At 37.0% G+C, this 26524-nt stretch overlaps 1 protein-coding gene across 1 annotated transcript in view; it reads right to left on the bottom strand.

Moving 5' to 3' along the window:
- The window catches only part of myo15aa (myosin XVAa), a 59585-nt gene that overhangs the window by 21408 nt on the left and 11653 nt on the right, over positions 1-26524 (bottom strand). Inside the window, exons 7-36 of the mRNA XM_059347423.1 lie at positions 26182-26187; positions 25204-25307; positions 24973-25036; positions 24778-24891; positions 24518-24679; positions 23916-24029; positions 19505-19563; positions 18539-18662; positions 18317-18412; positions 18078-18209; positions 17868-17993; positions 16513-16590; positions 16242-16399; positions 16049-16094; positions 15807-15931; positions 14295-14412; positions 13816-13991; positions 12614-12698; positions 11115-11168; positions 10703-10788; positions 9704-9830; positions 8837-8932; positions 7943-8178; positions 6671-6861; positions 5991-6063; positions 5564-5755; positions 4870-4982; positions 4605-4739; positions 3164-3171; positions 2829-2964 (exon numbers count right to left, since the gene is read on the bottom strand). Coding sequence (XP_059203406.1) covers positions 2829-2964; positions 3164-3171; positions 4605-4739; positions 4870-4982; positions 5564-5755; positions 5991-6063; positions 6671-6861; positions 7943-8178; positions 8837-8932; positions 9704-9830; positions 10703-10788; positions 11115-11168; positions 12614-12698; positions 13816-13991; positions 14295-14412; positions 15807-15931; positions 16049-16094; positions 16242-16399; positions 16513-16590; positions 17868-17993; positions 18078-18209; positions 18317-18412; positions 18539-18662; positions 19505-19563; positions 23916-24029; positions 24518-24679; positions 24778-24891; positions 24973-25036; positions 25204-25307; positions 26182-26187 — 3334 coding nt within the window. The remainder of the gene's footprint in view (positions 1-2828; positions 2965-3163; positions 3172-4604; positions 4740-4869; positions 4983-5563; positions 5756-5990; positions 6064-6670; positions 6862-7942; positions 8179-8836; positions 8933-9703; positions 9831-10702; positions 10789-11114; positions 11169-12613; positions 12699-13815; positions 13992-14294; positions 14413-15806; positions 15932-16048; positions 16095-16241; positions 16400-16512; positions 16591-17867; positions 17994-18077; positions 18210-18316; positions 18413-18538; positions 18663-19504; positions 19564-23915; positions 24030-24517; positions 24680-24777; positions 24892-24972; positions 25037-25203; positions 25308-26181; positions 26188-26524) is intronic.

Below are 26524 nucleotides of genomic sequence, written 5' to 3'. Positions count from 1 at the left end.
GGGCGATTTTAAAATAAGCCCCTAAAACCTGAAGTTTTTCTGGAAATTCAACAGAAGTGTCAACGCTTCTACTAAATAATAGATTTTTCAGCCTCTGTAGCAGGTAGAAATGAAATTTCAAAAGTATTTGAGAGCTTATACAAATACTACAAAACGATGTATCCGCTTTCCAGGCTTCAATGGGTTAATGGACTTAATTGTTTTTTTCATCCTGGAGAGACAAGACCGGACAAACTGATCTACAGATTAATGGTTCACCCGGTACATATTACCTGCTTAACACAAGAATGTTTGCATGTTTTGTTGATGTAAACATTTGTTTCCTTTGCTGCATATTATCTGCACAAAAAAAATATTATTTCTTAGTTTCTTTTGTTCAGACAAGGGTAAGTAGAAGAAACATGTCAGGTAAAAACATCTCCTACTTACCCTTGTCTGAACAAAAGAAACTATGAAATAATATTCAGAAGTAGACAAAATGAAATTGCTGGAAATAAAAATATGCACAAAAAAAAAATTCTAATACTTTCTGTTTGCCTACAGCCTGCTTTATATTTTATACATGTTACACATTCACACATTTATTTTTAAAAATAAATATATATATCTTTTTTTTTATCTTTTTATTGGTAAAGATAACCAAATATTAACTGATAACTAAAAATTGTATAATCTATTATACATTTTCTTCATCTTTTGTAAAACATTAAACATAACATAACATAACATAATTTATAATAATAAATATTTTTTAAAATATGACAGATTTAAAGATACTGTAGATCAAGTTCATATACATTTACCAATACTTCTCAATTAGTCATTTACATTTAAAAATAAATAGGTAAATAAAATAAAAGGAAAAAGGCACAATCCATTCAACTGCTTTAGAGCAAATAAAAAAAGCTGCAAGAGCGCATTGAAGATGGCAGAAGATGGCAGTGTAATGTATTACTGTAGGCTAATCTGTAAGTGAACAGTAGAAGAAGAGATTGAGCAAGACTTTTGCCAGCTATGAGAGAAAATATGTCTTCAGGAATGAGATTAAATGAATTTATTACTGTTATAATTGTTCTTTCATGTCAGCTCGTCTTGACTGGGAGAGGTAACACAGAGTTAAATGTTCATTACATCAGAATTTATTAGAAAAAGTGTTTCCATCTCTCGTTTACTGCATGAATTATTTTTCGAAAAAAGTCAAAAACCATTTCAAGCAAGCGTAAAAACTTTTATGCCGTTTGAGAGTTTTATCGAATTTTAGTGTTTTCATTTTTTTCATGCAAATCTTCAAATGAACAGAGAAATGCATTGATGGAAATGGTAGTGATGTATAGAACTGCCTTCATTTGCGAGTGATTAATTACTGTGTGACCGTTTGTAGATCCACAAAGAGACGCTTATACAAAACAGCCTCCAGTTTAGAAAGAATGTCAGTGACTAAATGGACAGATAGAGTGAGCGTGTTTGATAAAGGGCAGTATGTGTAGCGAGGGAGAGAATGAGAGTGACAGAGGCCTATAGAGAGTAAAGGAGTCATCTGTGGTTACAGTGAATGGCTGTCAATGCATTATCCATGAGGTCAGACTGCTCATTACAGCCTCTAAGCGACAGATTAAGGTTGGTGGCCTGTACGCCTGAACCTTTACACTTCAGTCCCGTTCAGTGTCACTGAGCCCTTAAACAATGTGGAAATAACAATAATTAATAGTAAATATGTTTGTAACTGTTTAAACTGCATTTTTATTTCTATTTGTCTTCCTGTTGTTTCTTTACTCATGTACTTAAAACATAAAGGTTGAAAACAGAGTATCGCAGAACATCCGAAGCTTGGCAGTGTTTACATCATTTAGGGCAGCTTTTCTCAACCTTGGGGTCCCGACCCCAATTGGGGTCGCAAGATGATTTCTGGGGGGCGCCAAATCATTTTGGAACTCAGCTCTGTCTCCACTGTTTTAAAGTGTTCATGTGTTAATGTGTTTTAGTCTTTTAAGTCATTTAATGTCTTTTTTTGGTCATTTTGTGGGTTTTTTTTGTCACTTTGTGGCTTCTTTTTTGTAATTTTGTGTCTTTATTGGTAATTTTGTGTCTTTTTTTTTGGTCATTTTGTGTCTTTTTTTGGTCATTTTGTGTCTTTTTCTGGTCATTTTGTGTCTTTTTTTGTCATTTTGTGTTTTTTTTGGTCAATTTGTGTCTTTTTGAGGTCATTTTAGTCATTTTGTGGTCAATCTGAGTCCCTTTTTGCTTAATTTTATGTAATTTTTTGGTCATTTTGTGTCTTTTTTTTATCATTTTGTGGTCAATTTGATTCTTTTTGGGGTCATTTTGGGTCTTTTCTAACAAATCCCAAAGTAGCAAAAAATATATAAATGCACACACAGAGAGATGTTTTAGTTGTTGTCTGCTTCATTATTTGTCCAAAATTCGTCATATCAACTGAGTTTGTATTATCTGAACTGTGCGCATGAGATTCTGTTCAGTGAGCGGGGGTCGCGGACAACATGCATGTTAAATTGGGACTCAAAAAGGTTGAGAACTACTGATTTAGGGGACTATTTATCTATTTAACTATCAATATGACACTAACAGCAAGGATTTATAATCAACTTATAACAAGCTGAATTTTTGATTTAAGTGGAGAGACAAAAAGACTGAGATGCTTCAGCAACAGGACAGAAGAAGGGCAAGGAATAAAAAAGTAGAACAAATAATGAAAGAAGTGAGAAAACAGTTAAACATAAAAAAACAAAACCAAGGAAGTTAAGAGACAATCTGCATTAATAGACGTAACTTACAAGAAAAAAACACACATAATGACTTGAGTGTTTTACCTCCAGGATGTATTCCTGGTGGATAAGGCCGGCCGGGGGCCCTCTGACTCTCCCCCTCTCCTCTTCCTCCTCCTGTGATGCCGATACCTCCTCCTCCCTTCATCCTCGCTGACAGACTTCCAGTCTTTTCCATGTCCTGGAGGCCAGAGAGAGCAGAGACTCAGCTGATGGAAAAGGACGCTTGGAGATGTTGAAAAAGTTTGAGAGACATGAAGAGCGTAGAGGGTAAGAGTGTGAGTGAGACTAAAGAGGGAGGGAGGCTATTGTATTGGTTGATTCAGACCCTCTATGAGAGTCAGCAGAGCTGCAGGAACTGAATACTCTGCAGGAAGTACCGTACACACTGGAAGAGAAGCTCAGGCACACACAAAAGTGACATAAACTAATAAACATAAAAACGAGTTGGGTCTCCAACAAAAGTTTATGCAACATAAACCTCTCTGTCTCAATACAAGAAAACCAAATCAATATTTTTTGGGGGGAAAACACTTTTTTTCCCAGAAGAAAAACAAAGAATAAAGTCTCACATGCATGAAGTTCAACTTCATTAACAGACAATCCAATTAAAGTGGTCTCATGTTTTCACTCTGTTTGATTGACAGCTGATAGTTACTATTAGTGTAACTGAGAACATCCGAAACATACCTTCACTGACTGATGCTGCCTGTTTCCTCCCAATGATGGATTCTCTTTTTTGTTTTACTGAATAAACGAAATACGTTAACAGAACAGTCGTCCCTGCGGAGCTGTGCATGTGTGCTGCCTGCTGCTGTTGTCAAATACGGTAGGTCACTCAGTAACCTAATCACCCCTCCTGTCTGCTCCATTCATATACAAACAGAAGCAGTGGATCACATGTTGCAGCCATCCATCAACACTCCCCCCCATTCACACTTAGATGGCAGATCAGGTGGACGGCATGACGCGACAGTTTTATGTATTTCAGAGCTTCAGCTAACCAGAATTTTGTTTTTGTATATATTTTTTCAATTTATGAATTGATTGATTTGCCTTTAAAATGTCAGAAAAGTGAAAAAAATGTTTTTAAAGGAATTAAATGCTGCCAGAGCCACACTGTGTGTGTGTGTGTGTGTGTGTGTGTGTGTGTGTGTGTGTGTGTGTGTGTTAAATCTGCTCTGGTTATTTCTTCTGATAATAATGAAAACAATGTAGCTAATTCCTTCATTATTGAATGGGCCTATAGGACACAGGCCGAAGGGCCTCAGGACCTCTATGAAGTGATTATAATTTCTTGTTGGAAAGTCAATCAAATGACCACAAAGAAGGCAAAAGAGTCACAAATAACTACAAAAATCATTTAAAAAAAAAAGAATTAAAAAAACAGCTACAAAAGACACAAAACAACTATAAAGACCTAAACTATAAAGATATTTAAAAAACAGATATTTAAAAAGACCAAGGGACTCAAATTAACCACAGAGAGATGCAAAACAACTACCATGAGACACAAAATGACCTCAAAAATATTAAAACAACCTACAAAGAGACTCTAGAAACATATAAAGCCTCAAGAAAACTAAAGAGACATTAAAAACAGCCAAAGGCACAGTTAAAAACAGTACAGACACATAATGACTATAAAGACTCAAAACAACCCCAAAAATATCCAAAAAGAAAACAAAATGACACAAAATGAACATAAAACAATTCAAAATGACCACAAAGAGAGTCCAAATTTGCACCACAAAGTGTTGTCCAAATTGTATTTGACAAACAGTATATTTGATGATGAAAGAGACTAATTAATTTATCAACTTATTGTTTCCAGGAGGTAAAATGATGCGATGCCTCTACTTACTATGCTGCTGTCTGACAGCACAGGGTCAAACAGGCTGTCCAGGTAGCGGTCCATTCCTCTCTGAGTCTGACCGTCACTGAACGCATCTGACTCTACTGGACACAGACACACAGCAGAGAAGCTTTAATATACCAGAAACTATAACAATCTAACTGAAATAAGCTGCTATTGTATTTATTGTTTTTTTTTCTCATTTCTGCATTGATATTTGTGTTTGTTTACCGTGGCTGTAGTAACCGTCAGAGTCAGGCAGACTGTACGCTGGTCTACTGTTACGGACAGCAAAGGCAGGAGGAAGCTCCTCATCTGAGTCAAAGCCACTGCCAAACAAAGCACTGAGAGGAGAGGAGGAGAGGAGAGGAGAGGAGAGGAGAGGAGAGGAGAGAAGAGGAGAGGAGAGGAGAGGAGAGGAGAGGAGAGGAGAGGAGAGGAGAGGAGAGGAGAGGAGAGGAGAGAGAGGATGGGAAAGAGGAAATGAGGGGAAGAGGAAGGAGAAGAAGACAGAAGAGGAAAGTAAATGAGACGAGACGAGAAAAGGGGATGAGACCAGAGGAAAGGAAAGGAAAGGAAAGGAATGGAAAGGAAAGGAAAGACAAATCAAGAGGAAAGGAGACGAGACGAGACAAGGAGAAGAGAGAGAGGATGGGAAAGAGGAAATGAGGAGGAGAGGAAAGGAAAGGAAAAGGAAATGAAGAAAGAGAAGGAAAGGAAAGGAAAGGAAAGGAAAGGAAACAAGTCAAGAGAAAAGGAGACAAGACGAGTAAAGGGGATGAAAGGAAAGGAAAGGAAAGGGGGCAAGGAAAGGAGACGAGTCAAGAGGAGAGGAGAGGAGAGTAAAGTGATAAATATGAATTATAAATATCTACATCTCATACATTTTCAAATGTGTGTATTTGTGTGTGTTTTGTGTACTGACAGGCTGGCATTAGCTCTGACTCTGTTGGGGTCGTCGGTGCTGATGATGAAGTAGCTCTTCTGCTTTGGGAAGTCAGTGGGAAGCTCCAGGTCTGCAATCAGGTCCATCACATAGTCGTGACCCGCTAACTCCACCCACTGGCCGTGCTCCTTCATCAGAACTGAACTCCCCCTCCACCAGTCGGACACTCCCCTGCAACATTACACACATCGAATACCTCACACTCACAGCATTATGTACTGTACAATATAACTGCATTTGCAATAACAATAACGTTATATAGCGGAAGTTTCATTCAGGTGAGTTATAGACACAAATGAGAAATATATGTTTGAATAAGAAGACTGAAGGAAAAAAAACAAAATAACTACCCCACATAAAATACATAAACTTTTGTGTCTCATACTTAAATATAAATTATCAGCACCTGTGGCGCAGTATGCGTCCTGCTAAGTCCTCTCCACTGGTCCAGGAATGGACCGGACACAGAAATGATCCTCCTACAGAGAAAACAAACAAAGAATACTGTGTCTTCAACTGTTTTTCACTGTGGTTTTCAAATCAAACAAACTGAAATCGCACCAAAACAGAATGCAATAAATTGTGCAATTCAAACAACGAGATTCCTGTGGCTCCATCACCTGATCCTGACTGGCAATGAATTATCAATGATCAAAGGCTGTAATTGATCCCACTCACTAAAAAAGATGCCAGGCACTTCTTGTTTTTCTATAAGGTGTGTAGGAGAGAAAGACTGCATAAGTGTTTGTTTTTCTGTGCTCATCTAAAACTAAATTTGACAGATTTATTGTACAACTGAATGTGAAGGGAAAAATTAAGGCCAGGTTCAGCAGCAGAGATAAGAAACAAAGAGAGTGACTGAGCAAGAGGCCACCAGACAAGAGCAAATCCTGTTCTGGCTTTTAGAGAAAATTGCAAAAAAGCGTGATAAAGTCTTATCTTATCTTATCTTATCTTATCTTATCTTATCTTATCTTATAACAAATGCTCATATACAGCTGTCCATATTTAAGGCAGCATTGTAGAAATTAATTGTAGGTTTCGCTAAATCACAAAAAATACCAACTACGTAAAGTTGCTTCTCACCGTCAAAACAGTGCACATGCAATACCATGTTAGCCTTCTTCCTATTGGCTGTCCACTCCAGCAGCGACAGTGGATAGGTCCGCGCAGTTTCGTGGGTGGAGCCTGAGCCGAGCTGTGTCTTCTGATTGGCTTGGATGAGTCTGTGTTGCAGTAACGCCTGGCAACCAGCAGGGGCGTGGTCTGATACAAACCTGGACAGTAGAAACACATGAGATAAATCTTGTTATTAAACAGTCCCTCCAAAATCACTTGGATCATGTTTTACCTTACACTTCATATTTACAAATGAAATAATTAAGTATACAAATATATAATGACACCTGAGAATATATATAGGACCTGAGAGTATATACTAAAAGTCTGAGAATACATATAGAAACCTGAGAATATATATTGGAACCAGAGAATATATATTAAAGTCTGAGAATATATATAGAAACCTGAGAATATTTATAGAAACCTGAGAATATATATTGAAACCTGAGAATATATATAGAAACCTGAGAATATATATAGAAACCTGAGAATATATATTGAAACCTGAGAATATATATAGAAACCTGAGAATATATATTAAAAGTCTGAGAATATATATAGAAACCTGGGAAATATATATAGAAACCTGAGAATATATATTAAAAGTCTGAGAATATATATAGAAACCTGGGAAATATATATAGAAACCTGAGAATATATATTAAAAGTCTGAGAATATATATAGAAACCTGAGAATATATATTAAAAGTCTGAGAATACATATAGAAACCTGAGAATATATATTAAAGTCTGAGAATATATATAGAAACCTGAGAATATTTATAGAAACATGAGAATATATATTGAAACCTGAGAATATATATAGAAACCTGAGAATATATATTAAAAGTTGAGAATATATATAGAAACCTGAAAATATATTTTTTTACATGGTTTTCTTGATCATAACCAAAATCATTATCAAGAAAACCCATGGAAAATGGCTAGATATCAGCTCTTAAATTAAACTCTTATGAGCTATTTTTCTTGTTATCATTATGTTTGTCCAAACAAGTGTACCTTTAGTTGTACCAGGCATCAAAATGAACAAGAAATTGAAGAAAACCATGGTCTAATAATTTTCCATGAGTGTGTGTGTATATATATATATATATATATATATATATATATATATATATATATGTATACACATAAACTTTTGTAGATTTTTTTAAATCTTAAACGTATTACAATTCTAACAAACTGTATTTTCATGTATATGTAATGAAGTCTTACTTGAGAAGATATTTGTCCATCTTGGGCGACGGGGCGAAGCTGCAGGCACACGCCAGCAGCAGCAGCCAGCCTCTCTCAGCGTTATCAAAGTTCACGTTCCTCCACACCTGGTTGACGACCTGAGCCAGGACCTCGTCCTGTAACCCTGGCGATGACAGGCCCCTTTGTATGATGTAATTCCCAAACATGTTTTCTTGCGCCCCGTTCAGGTGAGGATCCCCCATGAATCGTAAGACCTGGAAGCAGAATAAAGACAAAAGCGATCACAACTAATTGTGGACATCTGGATATTTAAGTGGTTTGTAGCAGGTTTGTGTATTGTTGTTAAATACAATCACAAGAGATGACTGCTACAAAAATACATTTAACCATCCTGTTATGTTTGTTTCTCTGGAACAGCAATAATGTTCATGGGTCAGTCTGACCCGGGGCATGTTTAACTGTCCAAAAGTGTCAGAAACTAAAAAAATCCCAACAAACATTGTTTATATTTCATTAATAACTCTATAACTAACCATTTCAATCAATATTTAGTGCAATGGTTCTCTTTACCTCTCACAGATCATGGTTCAATGAGGATAATTCACTCGTTTTTCATTTTAAAAAATGCATGTTAAAACTATTTTTTGAGAACATTGGAAAGACCTACATAGAAAATACAATGGATTAACATGACATTGATATATTTAAAATCTTATTTTACATTTTTAATTATTTTATGTTTTTATGAAAAAATACTACTAGTTTTTTTTAGATTTTTAAACTTTGAAATGGGTCAATTTGACCCGCAACAAAACAGGAGGGTTAAAATGTTCTGGCCACTAAGCGCTGTATTTCACTGAGTCAGAGTATGAAGTGCAGTGCTGAAAGAATATGAATTCCAGATAAGCCGACCATGATGAAGAGCTCCAGAGCTTCTGCTTTCAGGTCCTCGTCCACGCGGGTCAGCGGTGACTCCAGAGGTGCCATCAGCATCCCAAACTTTGGTTCCTGCAGAAACACAAGAGATTTAGAGTGTTCCATATCATTATTGTTATTTACAGCAAGCATTAACTTACATGTTTACTACATGATTTTCAAAACAATCATATAATTCGGACAACTCTGAGGAATGGCCATGTCTAGTGGAGAGGGCAGTTATTTTCTCTCTTTATTTTATTTTATTTGCACGCGCATAAAACTGCTTAAAGTCCAGATAATTAAGAATAAGAAATGTGTCAGACGAGGTGAAGAAGGCTTATACAATGGATCCCTGTCAGCTAAAGGGGAAAACAAACGACAAACTGAAAAAAAAGGAAAAAAGAAACTAAGCTAATATAATTTAGAACATACAACACAAAATGACAACAAGCACAACAAAAACAATCCAATAAAAAACAAAGAAATACCTAAAAAAATTTAAACCGAGAAAAAAAGAAGAAAAATAACAAGCTCAAAACATATTCTGTTTTGTAAAAAGGAAGGTAAAGATGATCAACCTGTCTTGTATTATTGAAATGAATTTGGGAATACATTTGAAAAAGTTGATTCATGATGATGGTAGAGAAAAAGCTAAGAATGTTCATTTATGTATAAACATACACATCTAATGTCATATGTTTCTGTCGGATAGAGGCCTCAAAAGAGTTTTAAATAAGTTGCCTCTCGTCAACTAAAATGCCGAAGGAACAAGTGTGAACTCAGAAATTACATTTAATATATTTCAAGCTGATCAGTAGAACTGAAGCTGACTGTAATGCTGTAAACTGCCACACATCTCACCCTGAAGTGGATCTGCACATAGCGGTAGAACGGGTAGTTGTTGATGTCCAGAGGCAGAGTGAGCTGAGCTTCTTCCTGGATATGAGGAGCCTGAAGCAGAGCCAGACAGTCTGAGTGCAACTCCCTCCTGACTAAAACAAGAGAGGGAGATGAGGGGAAATGACAAGTCAGCAGAAATACAAGCATGGAGACCTTCAAAGTACACTGCAAAAAAAAGAAAGTTGGGTGAAGTAAAAATTTCAAGGCAACAAACTACGATAACATTTTACGTTGGAGAATTAAACTCAACTTTGCTCAAAATTCCCATTTTTGTCAACTCAACTGTAAGTTGTACTAACTTATAATTTTACATTATAATAACTTGTAATCCTTTCTTCTATTAACTTCTGCAATGTGCTGAATTGGCACGATTGTAACGCCGCTATGAAATGTCAGCTAATGTTGTGAACACAATGTTGAGTTAGCATTGATACGCTAATGGCTGCTCTTGTAGCTAGCATCAGTTAGCCGCTAGCTTTCGCTAATGACCGAATTTCACCGCTTTCCTGCATTTCACAACAAAGAAATAAGAGTTAGCAGAACTATTGCCCCTTGTTTTGAATCCCAACTTAAAGATATAAGTAACAACAACTCTCCAACTGGCTTCCTTTGTTGTGCTAACTTACATTATTGCCCTAAATGTCAATAATTTATATTTCCAAGTTTTACCAACTTAAATCACTGTTTTAGGCCAAAAAATACAAGTTGGCTTTTTTGCAGTGTATGCTTCAAAATGAAAACTACCAAAAATGTGAGGTTATCACTTTGAATACATGTGAAACTATGATGTGCTGATTTTTATTTTTTATTTCCTCCCCCATGATTTATTAATCAGCTGCTGTCCCTCTCTGTCACGGCCACTCAAGTCAAACCTGGAGCTCACACTGTCACTGCTGACTCATGAATAATATGTGTGTGCACACTAATGTGGGCCTCATAAAAAGAAGGAGAGACATTCACAGACCTCCTGCTGTCTGCAGTAACGCGCCCAGCTCTGCAGGGATCACCAAGTGTGTGACGTTCACCACCTCTCTCTTTGTCAGCTCCTGAAAGAGTTCATGTTTAATGACTCACTGCCAAAAGCTTACAGTCATGTGGAACATAAAACACGCTACTTTTACAAATATGCTCTGATTCAGATTCAGATCAGATCAGATTTGACTTTATTAATCCCACAGTGGGGAAATTTCTTTGTTACAGCCGCAAAGTTTCACACAATTAAGATAAAGATAAAAAATAAACAATCTAAGAAAAGACATATTAACAATATACAAATATACAATAATAATAATAATAGTAATAATATACTATATACAACTTAGTGCAAATTTAAGTTCAACTGCCGTATATCCTGTCCAAACATCCATCTTACCATCTCTCTCCTCCTCCTCTCCTCTTCAACTTTCCTCTGGGCTTCAAACTTCCTCTGCAAACAGATCACAGAAATCACACACTGAAGAACATCTTTAACCCCCGAGGCACCTTTGGGACCAAATGTGTACATTCAGCTAATTTTATGTTTTTGATTCTCAATATATCGGTCAGTTTAAAGGCTAATTGTATGAAACTTGGCCAGGGTTTATATTTTTTATTATAATTTTAAAAATTCCAAAATTCCCCTTTTGCAAGGTGTATAGAATAGGAGATATGCATAACTCTCACACTTTGACCCTTAAAGCCCGTTTTGGTCCCATTGACTCCCATTATAAACACGTAATTTTGATACACTGTAATCCTGACATAATATAATGCTTTTCCCATGAATACCTAATAAATCTATGCCTCTCCCTTCAAAATACATGGAAAATAGGTTTTAGGTCTGATGAGCCCCCTCAAACCACCAGGAGCAGCAGAGCTAAATCACATACAGTTTCAATGGAGGCCTGGTTCTCAATGTATGGCAATGAAAAAGCTGAACACCATAACAGGGGTCTTGGTGTGTTGGGATTGATATAAAGGAGTTATCAATTATTGATATAGTCAAGGCTGTATTTACCTCACCCCAAATATTCCACTTTGCACCTTATTTTTTAAAATATTGCATATTTTGTGTTTTTGCCCTTGAGATATTCAGGGGGTCTTATGACAGAAAGGGCATTAAAACATAAAAAATGAAAATAAAATTAAAAAAAAATCATATATATGTTAGATCTGAAGCTGCTACGAGGTTTGATGCTGTGAAAAAAATATTTATGTATCACATTTTTATGACACTTGTATGAGAGGGACCGTTTCAGGACCTTAAGATATGAAGTGTAAGGTAATTTTAAAGGGACCTCGAGGGTTAATTACACTAAATTGGAACAAAAGACTACTACAAAGGGAATTATGTAGATATGAAATGCGGCACCCCCCTCGATATAAAAGCAGATATAGGTAAGGCTTTATAATAAGGTCCTTAATAACCATTAATTAACAAGTAATAAGGCATTGTTCTCGCTTTAGATCCGGTAGTTGCAAAAAGCATAGTTAACTTATAATAGATGAGCAATAAAGTATATTTTAATATCAATAAGCAAACAAAATAAGATTAATAAAGGCATGGCAAAGACATAATGGGTGGGTCATGGGTGTTTGTAATGCCATTATGAACAATTATAAGATACTCATGAGGCTTTTATTAATGTTCTTAAGCATTTGCAAACTGTTAACAAGTTTCTTATTAGTGCTTATAAATCTCTTATAGCCTGCTATTAGCTGTATTATAATGCCATTATTAACACTTATATAAGCTTATAAACACACAATAATGTTAATAAGCATCTTGTAAGGACTTACAAGGGCCTTATTACTTGTTAATTAATGGTTATTACAAGGACCTTAATATAAAGCGTTACCCAGATATATTGTCCTGAAGTAGACTTCATGTACCTTGATGTATTGCTTGCGGTTGACGTACATGTGGACGAGAGAGCGGAACCGAACTAGACTCTCCCTCATTTTCACATAACGCTTCCTGCAGGGCAGAACGAAGAATTAGACCACCATTAACTCTTCTCACACCAAAAAAGTTTCATGTTTTGATACCACTTCCTTAGAAATGTTTGTTACACATACACAGAGACATGCTACAGAAGTCACCTTTACAATGCGTATATATGGTCAGGATTTGGCCCAGTAGTTTTTTAATGAAATGAAAATGTTTGATATAGTGCAGTTTTATTATGCAATTTAGCAATGTAGGAAAATATTCGTACACTTGAGGATCACGATATTATGTTTTGTGCTACTGTATCGTTTCTCAAGAACACAATTTTTAATTGATAGTTTACACAAAAAGATATATAGAGGTGCATCTCAATAAATTAGAATATCATAGAAAAGTTTATTTATGTTAGTGATTCAATTCAATAGGTGGAAATAACACATTATATAGATCCATTACACACAGAATGAAACATTTCATGTCTTCATTTATTTAATTTCTTCTAATTATAATGAGTATGGCTTACATTTAATGAAGACCTCAAATTCAGTGTCTCAAAACTTGAATATTACAAAAGACTGTCCATCTAAATGACTCAATACTTGGTTGGAACTATTTGACTTGAACTACTGGAAATGGACTTTTCCATCATATTCTAATGTATTGAGTGACCTGTTTTGGATGTTACAGGTACTTTCATAAATGTAAATGCAGATCCCACTGTTGGGATGTTGTAAATGCATAAAAAGCAAACTTTTTAATTCAGATATTATGCATATTTTGTGTTCTTTATACCAGGGCTTCTCAAACCTTTTTTTCATGTCATGGACCCATAAAGTTACACATATTAGACCAGTAATGGATGTTATTATTGTGAGATAAAATAATGTAATGTAGGGATGATCATATATGTCCCTTTAATATCCATATAACTATAAAACAAAGGTGTTGTTCAGGGAAATTTGGAAGGTTTCCACTTTTGATTTCAGTTGCATACTTAAAGATGTTAGTGTTTCCGTTAATGTATCTTCTCACTACTACAGTAGTGAGTGACATGGAGCCTTTTTAATTAGAAGTGCTACCATTTTTTCCACAAATGCTAGTCTGTCAGATAGTTCCTAAAACAAACCGTAGCAGAGAGGCTGACCTTGTGAGGAAGCCTCGGCACTGTGCCTGCAGCCCGATGATCTTTTTGCGGAAGGCCACAAAACGTTGCCTGACAAAGAACATGCGGGTGTAACGCTGCAGGGTGAGAGCGGCAAGTTGGCGAGCGCGCTCCCGTTTACACTCCAGCAACTGGTAGATGTCCTCCTTCAGAAACAACTGACATGAACACACACACACACACACACACACAGTTAATCAAGTTTAAATGGACATCTTGCAAAAACAAAATTGTATTAAATGTTTACATTTTTAATTTATTTTATTATATTTTTATGTATTTTATTCTATTGTTGCACTGTGTTTATGTATTTTAGTTTTTACCGCATTTCCTGCAACTGTGATATATGTACAGGACTTTGGTCAACCCTGGTTGTTTTAAATGTGCTTTATAAAAAAAGTTTGACTTGACTTGACTTGACACACAAAAAATAGCATGAGCAAATGAGAGGAGAAACTCACCTTTGTGACTCCAACATGGAAGGCTCCTGGTCTAAGAGGACACAGCTTACTGAGCATTATCACACAGTTCTCTCCAATCGCTGCTGGAGGCTCATGTACCCCCACCAGGGACTTATACCTGTGGATTGCACACATTAATACTCACACAATTAAATGCATTGGCTTAAAAAAAACTTTAATTATAATTTTTGGCTAAAAATAGGGCTTTGTAATCCACTTACGATGAACATATTGTACATATTGTTTGGATTATCTGTTACAGTAAAGAGGGCTGCAGCAACAGGAGAAACCTTTTCAGACGTTAGTTAACACTTCTCATGCTAGCTGCCCCGGGCTTCTCATAGACTGTTCACTGCAAAAAAGAGGTGTCTAAAAACAAGATAAAAACACTAAATCTGAGGGAAATTATCTTGCTGCATGGACAGATAATTTCACTTGACAAAATTTCTGAAATGAAGTTTATTAAATCTAGAAATAAGCATGTTATAGGCTTAAAATAAGAAAAATAACTCTTAAAACAAGATAAATGAAAGCTGCAAGCAGCGTTGAAGTGGCCCAAGCAGAGTACACTGCAAATAATTTGTTTCTTACCAAGATATAAAAAACCTTTAGCTTTAGAAGTGTTAGATAATCTATCTTGTTTTAAGAGTTAATTTCTTATTTTAAGCGTTCAACATGCTTATTTCTAGATTTAACAATCTTAATTTAAGAAATATTGTCAAGTGAAATTATCTGTCCATGCAGCAAGATCATTTCCCTCAGATTTAGTGTTTTTATCTTGTTATTAGACACACCTTTTTGCAGTGTTGAAAATAAGTGGATGACCTCTGGGTCTGCAAGATGAATTCAATGCAGAAGTGCTTTAAACCTGCATCATTTCTAATGGCCAGCGGGGGGCGACTCCACTGGTTGCAAAAAGAAAACATTGTGTAGAGGTCTATGACAAAAGAATGACCCTACATGTCACTTGATGTATTACCTCAGTTAACATTCTCATACTTATGTTTTCAAGTGGTGGATTCATATCTGCTTCAATACAGCATGATGTTCACTTTCTAAACAGATTTTACTCTCCTCTCTTCTGTTTTGCAAACAACAAACTCTAACACTACCACAGTGCACTGTTTAGATTTCTTTGTGTTTGATTTAGAGCATTGATCCTTTCACTGTGTTTCTTCAGTTATGAAGGTTAATTGCACAGTAAAAGCACATGTAAAGTACATTTTGTTTTAAGCCTGTTTTACGCTAGCCAAAATATTATCACAGTTGAACATGAGTTATGGATGCACCTTGCTAACCAAGCAAGTTACCTGGCAACAGCATTTTGCTATGGTTATTTCTGGCTCCAAAAACAAAATGTCAACAGCCAAAATGCAAAACTCAAGGCTTCAAAACTGCAGTCCACAATCCAATGGGTGACATAATGGAGGCTACATCCACTTATGTAGCCCTTTCTGTTTCTCCATAAAAGTGCCTTCCACCATCTAATGATTAACACTGTGTGTATGTTACCTGAACAGGAAGATGTAGAATGGCATTCTGACAGGATACCCCTCTCTACGGATCCTAATGGTTTCTAGGACCCCTGAGTGTCTCAGCTGGCAGCTGACCAGGTCCTCCTCAAACACACCTGGTTGCTAAACACAGATATAAGCACATTTGAAAAACAATGACTGTCAGGATACAGTGAGACTGAACTCATGCATACAATGATCAGCGTCATCAGCAGCAGTACAGTATGTGTGAACATCTACCTTCATATTATTTGGCTTAATGCAGCGAACAAAAAAAGGATTGCACCTGAAACGGAAGAATAAAAACAAACAGGTAAAGAGCAATTCCTGCTTATTTTTCATGCTGTGAAATCTTTATAAACTATAAGATGTTTCAATGAAAGTGATGGACAGCAGATGTGAAAGAATTACTCTCCACTCCTCTCAGGTTCACCTCTCCATCTTCTCCACCAGCTCCAGCAGGGACTGTTGGAACTTGTTGCTGACGGTGGGTGCTTGGTATTTCCTGGTGACTGTGCTGCTTTTTCTCCTGTGACCTCCCTTCTGCTGACCCGAGACCTCTGCGTGAACCACGAAGAGGTTTGACACCATCTGGACACACAACATTCCCACAATTTATGTAGTTTTTCATTTTCACATGAATTAGATCAGTTTTCTAAGTTGGACCATACATGGTGTATGTTGATTGTGAAGATGATTCTCACCTTGTTCTTGCTCTGAATGAACAGCTCCAGGACATCCTGACGGACCTGGTCGTAGTTTTTATCAAGGAATTTGTGAACCTGCATCATTGACATCACAAATCAATGAAGATCTGTTAAGGATTCACTCTCTTCCAGAAAACACGAGTGTTGCTGTTATTTTTAACAGTTTTCATACACTCTTTCACAAAGTCAGGCTGTATAGACTTACTGTGAGTTGTTGATGTGAGTGAAATGTCAGGAAAACTATGGGATGGATTGATGACATTAAGTTTTGTTCCAAAACATTCATATCACCCTCTGAATTTTGGTAAACAACTTCCCAAGTTGACGTCATGTTATGCCGAAATATGGCAGACAAAAGTAAATGTTGGGTTGATATAAAGAAATTTTTTATTAATTCATGCACTGCATATCAATTTGAGCTCACATGTAATTTGTAATATGGTATTTTTATTATGGTATGGTTATAAAATATAGTCGCTGTCCATGTAGACTGACCTAGAAAATTTAGAAATGTTATTCATTAGCATAAACCCTGATAAGTCTGTTAAAGCAATATTTTATTTTATTATTTTTTTTTTTCTCACTCCTCGGGGAAACTTTAATGTATGAACCGAATTTCTTGGCAATCCATCCCGTAGTTGTTAAGACATTTTACCACAATCAACTAATGTTAACTTCATGGTGGCATGAAGTGAAAAATCATGTGACCACCAGGTCAAAAGGGCGAGACAGAAATTAGTTCTTTAACCAGGAAGTAAGTTAAAATTTTAGTGCCATGGGGTCTATCCTGTCACACTCAATGAGGATTTTTAATGGATTGGTGGTTAGATGCCTGAAATTGCAGACAGTAGATTAGGTTAATAAACAATTTATTAGGCTACAGTTTTGCTAGCTTTTCAAAACCGCTGGTTAGCTTGTCAGAGAGCGTGTAGTTAGCTATAGCATGTTAGCTTTTCACTTCTGTCGGCTACATCAATGCTTCAAACATCATAAAAGTGGTGTTCAATTGTGAAGATTATCCTGCTGAACAAAACGTGTAAGCAACAGAAACCCACAGAACTTATTTTCTGCAATGATACAAAATCCAATGCAAAAGTCCCATCGGCTAATTCTCAACAGACCCCATGGAGATGCTACTTCTGGGTTGGCCTTTAAAAATATGTATTTAATTTCCTCTCTATAGAATTTAACCTCTTGGGACAATGAAGGCCTGAACATAATTTCATGGTAATCCATCAATTAGTTGTTTAGATATTTAAGTCAGGAACAAAGTGTTGTCTGACTGACCGACCAACAGACATCCTTAGATGAGTAAACTCGTGGCACAGATCAGACATCAGAGAGCTGCGTACCTGGTAGGTGACCCGTCCAGCAAAGTGCTTGATGGTGAACTCTGGGTGGGGCATCTTTGGCTTCAGATACAGTGGGTTGTTGCCATGGTGATAGTGACACTTTTGGAGGAATGTATGGTCTGTTGCCTGGCAACAAAGCAGCAGACTGTAAGTAATGACATATTTCAATCTGTTGGTAGAACAGATGTGTAAGTGTTTCTCCTGTCCCACCTGTGGGAAACAGCTCTGGTCGTCTAGGATCCTCAGTATCCCATGAGGCTTAGCGGCAATGATGTCAATGCAGGGCTGGTTATCACTGAATGGGATGTCCTGCCAGGGGATCTGCTCCCGGCTGTACTCCTCCTGCAAGGGGATCCCACGAAATACAATTTCCTGTACAGTGATATTCATTTCTGATGTGAAGAGTGTGTGCGTGTTATTGTGTGTCCGCAGGTGTGACGCTGACTCACCTGTTCCTCCCTGAATACGATCCTGTTGAAGAAGAACTGCAGATACTCGTTTGCATAATTAATGCAAAGCTGCTCAAAGCTGTTGAAGGCCAGATCCTGTTGTTCACACACACACACGCACAAACACACACACACCAACACACACACTTGGAGTCTTACATTTGTGCAACACACAGAAGTGACAGACAGGTGATAAGATGTCCATCTGAGTGTGTGTCGTACCTCAAATCCGTAAATGTCCAGGATGGAGATGGAGAGTGTGTGTTGGCGGGGGTACACCTGAGCGTTGATCCTCTCTGTTAACCAATGGAAGAGCAGCGAGTACAGGATCTTGGCAACAGCATCTCTGGAGAACATAGAAGAAAAAAACAGAGTGTAGGACATAAATATTGTATGGAAATAAAAGAGAGCGACTGAGAGGCGGTGAATTTAAAAAACTATTATTTGCATCCAGGTGAGAATAGTCACACGCAGCTATTCAACTATTTACACCCAGCCCTCTCAATCCTGCATCATTATGGATCCCACTGCAATTTAGAACAAGACCCGCCCTGTGACGCTAGGATTGGTCAGGGTTGTGCCTTAAATTCTTGTGGCTTAATGATAACGATAACAAGTGTATGGAGGGTTGGATTCTCAACTGGCTGGTTAGCTCAGGTTGGAAGCCATGGGGCCATCAAACCCACTGTGTGGCGGAGAAACATATGTTTTGTTTAATTTAATGTGGATTGGTGGGAAAATGGTAAAGGTTGTTGATTGGCTGGTAAGTTAAGTAACATGATAAAGTTAAAAATAACATAAAACCGGTAACTGTAATTTTAGTGTTAGAGTTAACTTATAAGGCTAAGGCCAATGTGTGAATATAGTGCTCCTTTATCATGTTCATGCAAAAATGACTCAGAAATAAAGTAAAACTTGTTGGCTACAGACACCTGGGTGCTAATAGCATCTGCCTTAAAAAATGTTCTACACATAATTCACTAAAATCTTACGGTGGTGTCAGAAAGATTCGGTAGAAGTTATGTTATTATTTGTTGCAATACCATTAGTGACCACTGGGAAAATTGGCAGCAATGCTGAGCGGCGGCTAGCTCTTATTATACATCCATGGTCCAGTATTGAAATACATCTTCAGCAAGAATAATACAGTTCCATGCAGTGCATGTTGGGTATGTAGCTGTCTCTCACCTGGCATCAACAGCACTTTCCACAGTCAGTGGGGTGTAGATCTTGTCCCTCATTGTCTCCTATAGAGAAAACAGAAAGATTTAAAGTTTAAGGGTGCTAAAATCTCCATTTGTCCTGTTTGTTTTTACCAATTTCTACAAATACATATCGCAGCTGGATAAGGTTTTGGTATTGGAGGCTTTCCGGTTCCTTGATTGGCGTTCTAGTAGTAGTGACCAATCATATTCGGGTGGGTTTTTGGTTGCATGAGGGTAAACTGCCCATGTGGAAAGCAATAGAGGTTGAACACATTGGAAATGAAATCTCAGAGCTTTTTAGAAAAATGTATCTGCATTTATATACAGCCGTCTGTTTACAGAGAGATTAGCCAACATCTCATCTGGTTCCAACATTTACTTATTTCCCCACCATCCTTCCTCACTTCCCTCCCACTTGTATTTCTTCTCTTGTTCATTGACGTGAGTGTCTGGGACTCAGGCTCTGATCAGTGCCAGAGGAAATGAGTGGATACAGCCGACTCCGCTCCTGTTACATAGAAACCACAGGAACCGCCTTTGTAATTAGAAATTCAATTATACAAAGGGCTGCGAGTGTAGTGTATAAGAGTATGTACGTATGGAGGATATAAGGTGTGCCATGATCTGATGCACTTTTAATGTATTCCTCTGCCTCTCTCTTTGTTCCTTCATCAACCTCGCTCTTTATCATAAGCATCACAAGACCGTCAGGATGACTGGAATCTACTCGAGACAGTAAAACAGGATATTTTACCGTCAATCAGATACTGGAGTATTAGGGAATGTGGATCCAAAAAAAAAATCCACGAAGAGGAGAAACTTAAAGGATTTATGTCCCAGGATCTCAGAGGATGTGATGGAATATGATGTAAATGGAGCAACAGGTGGTTTGTTGGACCTTTTTCTTTCTTTTTTCCGTTTGTTGATCGGCTAAGACCAGCAGGACCATTCCTGTTCATTCTGCATGGAGCTGGTATGGATTCAGTGTATTTTTGCTCAAGAAAACAATGACAAATTAAAGATTAGACTTGTAGCACGCCTGCGTACACCTGAGACAATAGTGGCGGAAGTATTCTAAAAAGTACAATTTTAGTGAAAATACACGTTTCTGCAGTACTGAGCATATGAATGGATAAATGGGCATTGAATTAAAGTAACACACAGTGAGTAATTGATATACAAAGGGTTATTTTTTAAGGGTGAGGTATTCCTTTAACATCTTTGAAGAACTGCTCCTTTTTTATGTTGGTTTTTAAAATAAATCTTGTGGAAGTTCTTTTTTGGACAGCCTGTTAACAATAAGGCACAATGCAAGAATATATTTTCTTCATTCGTCCTCTAAAGATCTTTAAATGAGATACAAAGACACTATTTTCCAGAGGTACAGGGATGAGGGAGATGTTGGGTAGCAGCAAGTGTTGTTTGTGCTGTGTTTATTTATTTTGATCTTTTTTACACTGGTTGTCATTTTGTGTTGTTGATTCTTTTCCTTTTGTATGTATGTGTGCGTGTGTTTGTGTATGCATGCATATGTGGGCATGTGTATGTATGTATGTATGTATGTATAATTACGGTGTATAGGTAAATTATATTTATGTTTTGTAATACAAGACATGTTTAGACAAGGATTTTAACTTGTCATATTTAAGGAGAGGGGGTGGGAGTTTATAAGTTTTATTTCTTCTCACTCCTTTTCGAATATGTATTCTACATATCATGTTAAATGTTTTGTCTGACTCTTTTTTTATTATTTTGTTTTCATATTTGAAATAAACTTAAATCAATCAAAAAAAAAATGCAATTTCTTCAACTGATTCATAGTTGACTCTGAAGCAAGCAAGATATCTACAAAAGTTCTTTTTATATAGAGAGATCTAAAAACATTATCTGAGTACTCATATTTGTATGTGATTAACATGCCGAAAGGACTTTGGGAGATTAAAAGGAGAGACTATGAGTATAAGCAATCACCTTCTTTATTTGCCTTTGTGATGGAGGGAACACTGTAACTGTGAGGTAAATACTCATATGGAGAAAGGAGATATAATGATGTGTCCAAGAAGTAGTTCTGGCCAAAGAAAGCAGGACTCTCATGTAAAAGGGCTATAATGTGAAAGGGCCCATCCCTCAAGCTATTACTACTCACTACTGCTGAGTGTGGCTATTTATAAAATGTATATGCTATTGAATATGGCAGGCTGCAAAAAAAGGGGACCCGGGATGCTTTCACAACAGGAAGAATTAATCTACAAAGCAACATCTAAGTAGTCTATTTATATCTGTGTACTGTTTATGTACAGGACGATGTCTGTCTGTCAGTTTGGTTGTTGTTTGTTCCTTTGTTGTATTTTATTGTGTGTGTGTGTGTGTGTGTGTAGTGTAAGTGATATGGCCAATTAATCAGTGCTGGCATATCAAAGTCACATCTGTAGTTACATTGTGAGCAGCTAATGGAAACTATTTGCAGTGTTATATGAAGCGATTCTGTTACCACGTAGAAACAGAAACGGCTTTACATGAGATCAGATTTGATGTGAGATTTGTCTTTCAAAACATAATGAATGAATGGATGAATGAATGAATGAATGAGGGCATCGCAGGAGGTTAGAGGTTAGAGGGAAGACACTTGACAGGTAACTGAGTCTGAGACAAAGACACAGTGATGTGTGAGGTAGAATGACAAAAGGTGCTACAGCTAAGATTAATTATTTCCCATTTTTGAAGCGTAGAATTTGAATTTTTTTAAAAAATAAGTGAAGAATTCCATGAAAATCAACAAAAATTTGAACTATCGTATCGTAAAATCTATCCATAAAGCAAGAAGCGTCTGTGTGTGTGTGTGTGTGTGTGTGTGTGTGTGTGTGTGTCTAGGGCATATCTCGCTGACCGAAGACTTCGTATGTGACTTGCGCATGGCACGAAGGTGTGCATCCTCGATTTTGAAGATTTTTGACTTCATTTTTCTAAATATTATTATTTATGTAGGACGTGTTGCGGCATTGCACTGTTTCCGATCGGACGCCTTTTAGTGGAGCTCCGCCCCATTGTGTGATAGGCCTACACCTGGTCAGTAACACAATTCACTCTGGATTTCCACGCCTGACTCATCTCATCTGTAAGTCTATCTAGCCTACCTATCTTTTGGAGTTTTAAAGTGCACTGCAAAGTTCGATTTTCCAATAATATTCGAATAGTTTCCAGAGAATATCAATGTTCAATGTGTATGTGCTGGATGGTGTCAAACCTTATGAAAAGTAAGTGTTTTATGGAGTTGCAGACGTTTTAGTGTGGCATGTAATGTATGAATACATACTTCCTACAGGCACTGCACTAGTGTTTTTAAATTACTTTAGGAATCTCCTCCTCTGATAAAGCAACATACAATGATGGGAGCTGCCGCAGTCATTTATATAGAGGACCTGAGATTGTCGTCAATCACACAATAGCATTAAAAAGACAACAAAGATACAAAATGACTCAATATAACAATACTAATATATATATATATATATATATATATATATATATATATATATACAGTACAGGCCAAAAGTTTGGACACACCTTCTCATTCAATGCGTTTTTCTTTATTTTCATGACAATTTACATTGTAGATTCTCACTGAAGGCATCAAAACTATGAATGAACACATATGGCATCATGTACTTAACAAAAACAGTGTGAAATAACTGAAAACATGTCTTGTATTTTAGATTCCTCAAAGTAACCACCCTTTGCTTACTAGAATATAAGACATGTTTTCAGTTATTTCACACTTTTTTTGTTAAGTACATAATTCCACATGTGTTCATTAATAGTTTTGATGAATCTACAATGTCAATAGTCATGAAAATAAAGGAAACGCATTGAATGAGAAGGTGTGTCCAAACTTTTTGCCTGTACTGTATATATATGGAAGTGTTTTATTGCTGCTAGTTTACATGATGAAGGTCAATCAGACCAAAATGTCGTAACTCAATAATATTTGAGCAGAGACTGAGACAGTGTACAGGAGTTCTTCTTATTGTTTTCAAGTCTGAACCTCTAAAGCAGCTGTCACATATTCAGGTGGGCAGAGATTTTTTTTTTGTACATGTCCATAAAGCAGGAGACACTACTTTTGTAGAAATGTGGGGAAATAAAAGTTGGAGGAAAAGTAGTTTGTGCGTGTAAACAGGAAAGAAGCCATCACTATAATGTTATCCTGCCCTTCAACAGCAGGTCACTCTTCACTCTAAATGTACTGAGACTGACTATTTATTAACCAACCAGTCCAAGAAGGACAAGAATTAAAACCTCTCATGCGTCTTGTTTTCAAGCAGGAAATGGAGGTATGTATATAGAGGTATCAAAATGGTAATACACATGCACACAGAACACAGTTGGACACTGACTGTGACTTTAAATGTGATGGCTTTCTGTAATCCCTCTGGAGAGATCTGCAGCAGCTCTGCCACCACTCTGATCTCCTGAGCGCTCACCACTGACGCCACCTCCTGGCCATCGGCCTGTCATGCAACAGAGAGAGAGAAGTCAGAAAAAACACTTGATTTGTCATGTGTATAATTCTAGTTATATGTCACCATTTTTTTTTCATTTTTAAAAGGATTTTTGTCATTTGTTTTTCCATATTAAAGATTAGTTCATTTCTCATGTTTCGCTCATTATAACTTCACATCTGGGGGGCAAAAAAAATAAAAATTACCCAAAATGTATGCTGTACATTAGATATGTAAAATGGTGTTTGACTGGCTTGAAGTGTATCCAATAAAGAAAAAAATATATTTTTTAATTCTGAAGCATCATTTTTAAAGACACGAAAGAATGGCATTGCAGTGCTTTTTTCCCCACATGAACAGACATAATGTCAAAAAACACAAGAGATCATAAATAAAATAACAATAATTGTGAAACATCACCTGCAAAATGTTCCAATTAAGAAATATTTTTAAACTAACAAACAAAATAACAAGAAAGATCACTTGGGAAACACTACCTCATATTTCTGGAAGTAGACATTGCCCAGGTGCAGTATGGAAGAAAGAATTCTAAAGATGGCCGACTGGTCGTCGGGGGTGAAGTGAAGGATCTCCATGGCAGCGAGCAGACGCAGGAAGTCCTCTGCATCATTCTTTCCTGTTATCCCACAATCTCCCCCCTTTATTGAGAAAAAGAGAGAAAATGAAGAGTTCTGAAAAGCTCCACGTGACATTCGTGAAAAACCCTGAAAAGCTCCTGCTGCGCTGTGTCTTCTACCTGGTTGAGGTAATAGTAGGTCTCAGCCTCTTGCAGATAGAAAGCCTGCCTCTGCTGCGAGGGAAGACCTGCCAGCATCTCGTAGAAGATATGATAGTTCCTCTCATCTTTGGCCTGAAACGGAAACACAACTTTCACATACAGAAAAGTTTTATATATAAAGTGACTTCTTGTGTAAGTGTTTGTGTGTGTCACCTGGAAGACGATGCGGGACTTCTCCAGCAGATACTGAGAGGTTATGGCACCACTGATCACACCACTGGACACAGAGGGAAAGAGAGACAGACAACAGAGAGAAGAAACGCAAAAACAGAAGTAGAATTTAATCATAAGAAACTTTATCTATATGGCACTCTGAGTTCAGAGGGCTTTAAAATTAAAAACAGAACACAGTAACAAAAAAGTGTGCATCGATTTCATACTCACTCCTCCAGAAAGACCTCTATGTATTTCCCGAAGCGACTGGAATTATCGTTCCGTACAGTTTTGGCATTTCCAAAAGATTCCAGCAGAGGAGCTGCCTCAAGTATCTACCAAACATTCAAACACACAGTAAGTGAACAACTTTTATCAGCCGGGTGACAGAATGTCTCAGCAGCTTGCTTAAAGATTCAGTAGGTAACTTTTCTTAAAACAACTTTTGTTCAATATTTGCTCAAACTGTCACCGTATCCTGACAGTAAGACAGGAGACGGATAATCTGTGAAAATAATCATGTTGCTCTGCCTCCTCCTAGTGGTCCTCGTGGATAAAATACAATGAAATATTAACATATTTTAGTGGACCATCAGTCAAGCCAAACTCAAGCCCCGCCCACTGGCCGGAGCAAACTTTATCATTTTACATCTAAACCATCACTAAAAAGTGTTCCTGAAAACATTAAAGCTTGAATGAAATAATGCAGCCACAGAATATTGATTAATATTTGATCAGCGCGGCTGAGTTTGACAGTTTGATCACACTACGTGAGCAGTTATTGACATGATTGACAGCTATGTTTGAGACTTCTTGGCTCTGATTGGTTATTTTCCTCTAGGATCTGTGAAATGTTGCAAATGCAAATAGAAGCAATAGGAAGAGGCAAAGGAAAAGGATTTTTACTTTCGGGATACAGTAAGAAAATATGAGAAAAAGTTATTTTTCATAAAAGTGTAAAAACTGTAGCTTTAATACCTGTAGCATATGAACACTTACATAACCTTTAGCTATGATCAATCAGACAGTTGAAGGGATGCTTGGAAGATTTTTATCAAGCAAGTAAATGTAAATCCACAAGAAAACACAACATCACTTATGAATGTTGTCACACACCACAGCAACACACAGCAGCCTGCTATTGTTATGGCCATATGTGAAGATGAGTTGTTAAATGTAAAGCACAAGTCATACAGGGAACCCCACTACCTCAATCTGCACCCAGGAGGAGCCAGCAGAGACACAGAGACATGGAGAAAACAGACGCACAGAGACATTAATCAGCCTTTAAGACAGGAACATGTGTGTGTGTGTGTGTGTGTGTGTGTACTTCCTACATAGTGAGGACCAGAACACGTTTTTTGTGAGGACATTTTTGCAAAGTGAGGACATTTCGGCCGGTCCTCACTTCTTTAAAGGCTTTTTTGAGATTTAAGACTTTGTTTTAAGGGTTAAGGTTACAAAAAAATGATAACTAACTGAAACTGTATTTTGTGTTTCTGTAGTCTGTATTTCTTGTTTTACAAAACTAACTCAAATTATAGTGAAAATG

This window comes from Centropristis striata, chromosome 13 (assembly GCF_030273125.1).
Source record: "Centropristis striata isolate RG_2023a ecotype Rhode Island chromosome 13, C.striata_1.0, whole genome shotgun sequence".
NCBI classification, from domain to species: Eukaryota; Metazoa; Chordata; class Actinopteri; order Perciformes; family Serranidae; genus Centropristis; species Centropristis striata.
Note: the sequence above shows the minus strand (reverse complement) of the source record. Positions and strands in the feature narration are given on the sequence as shown.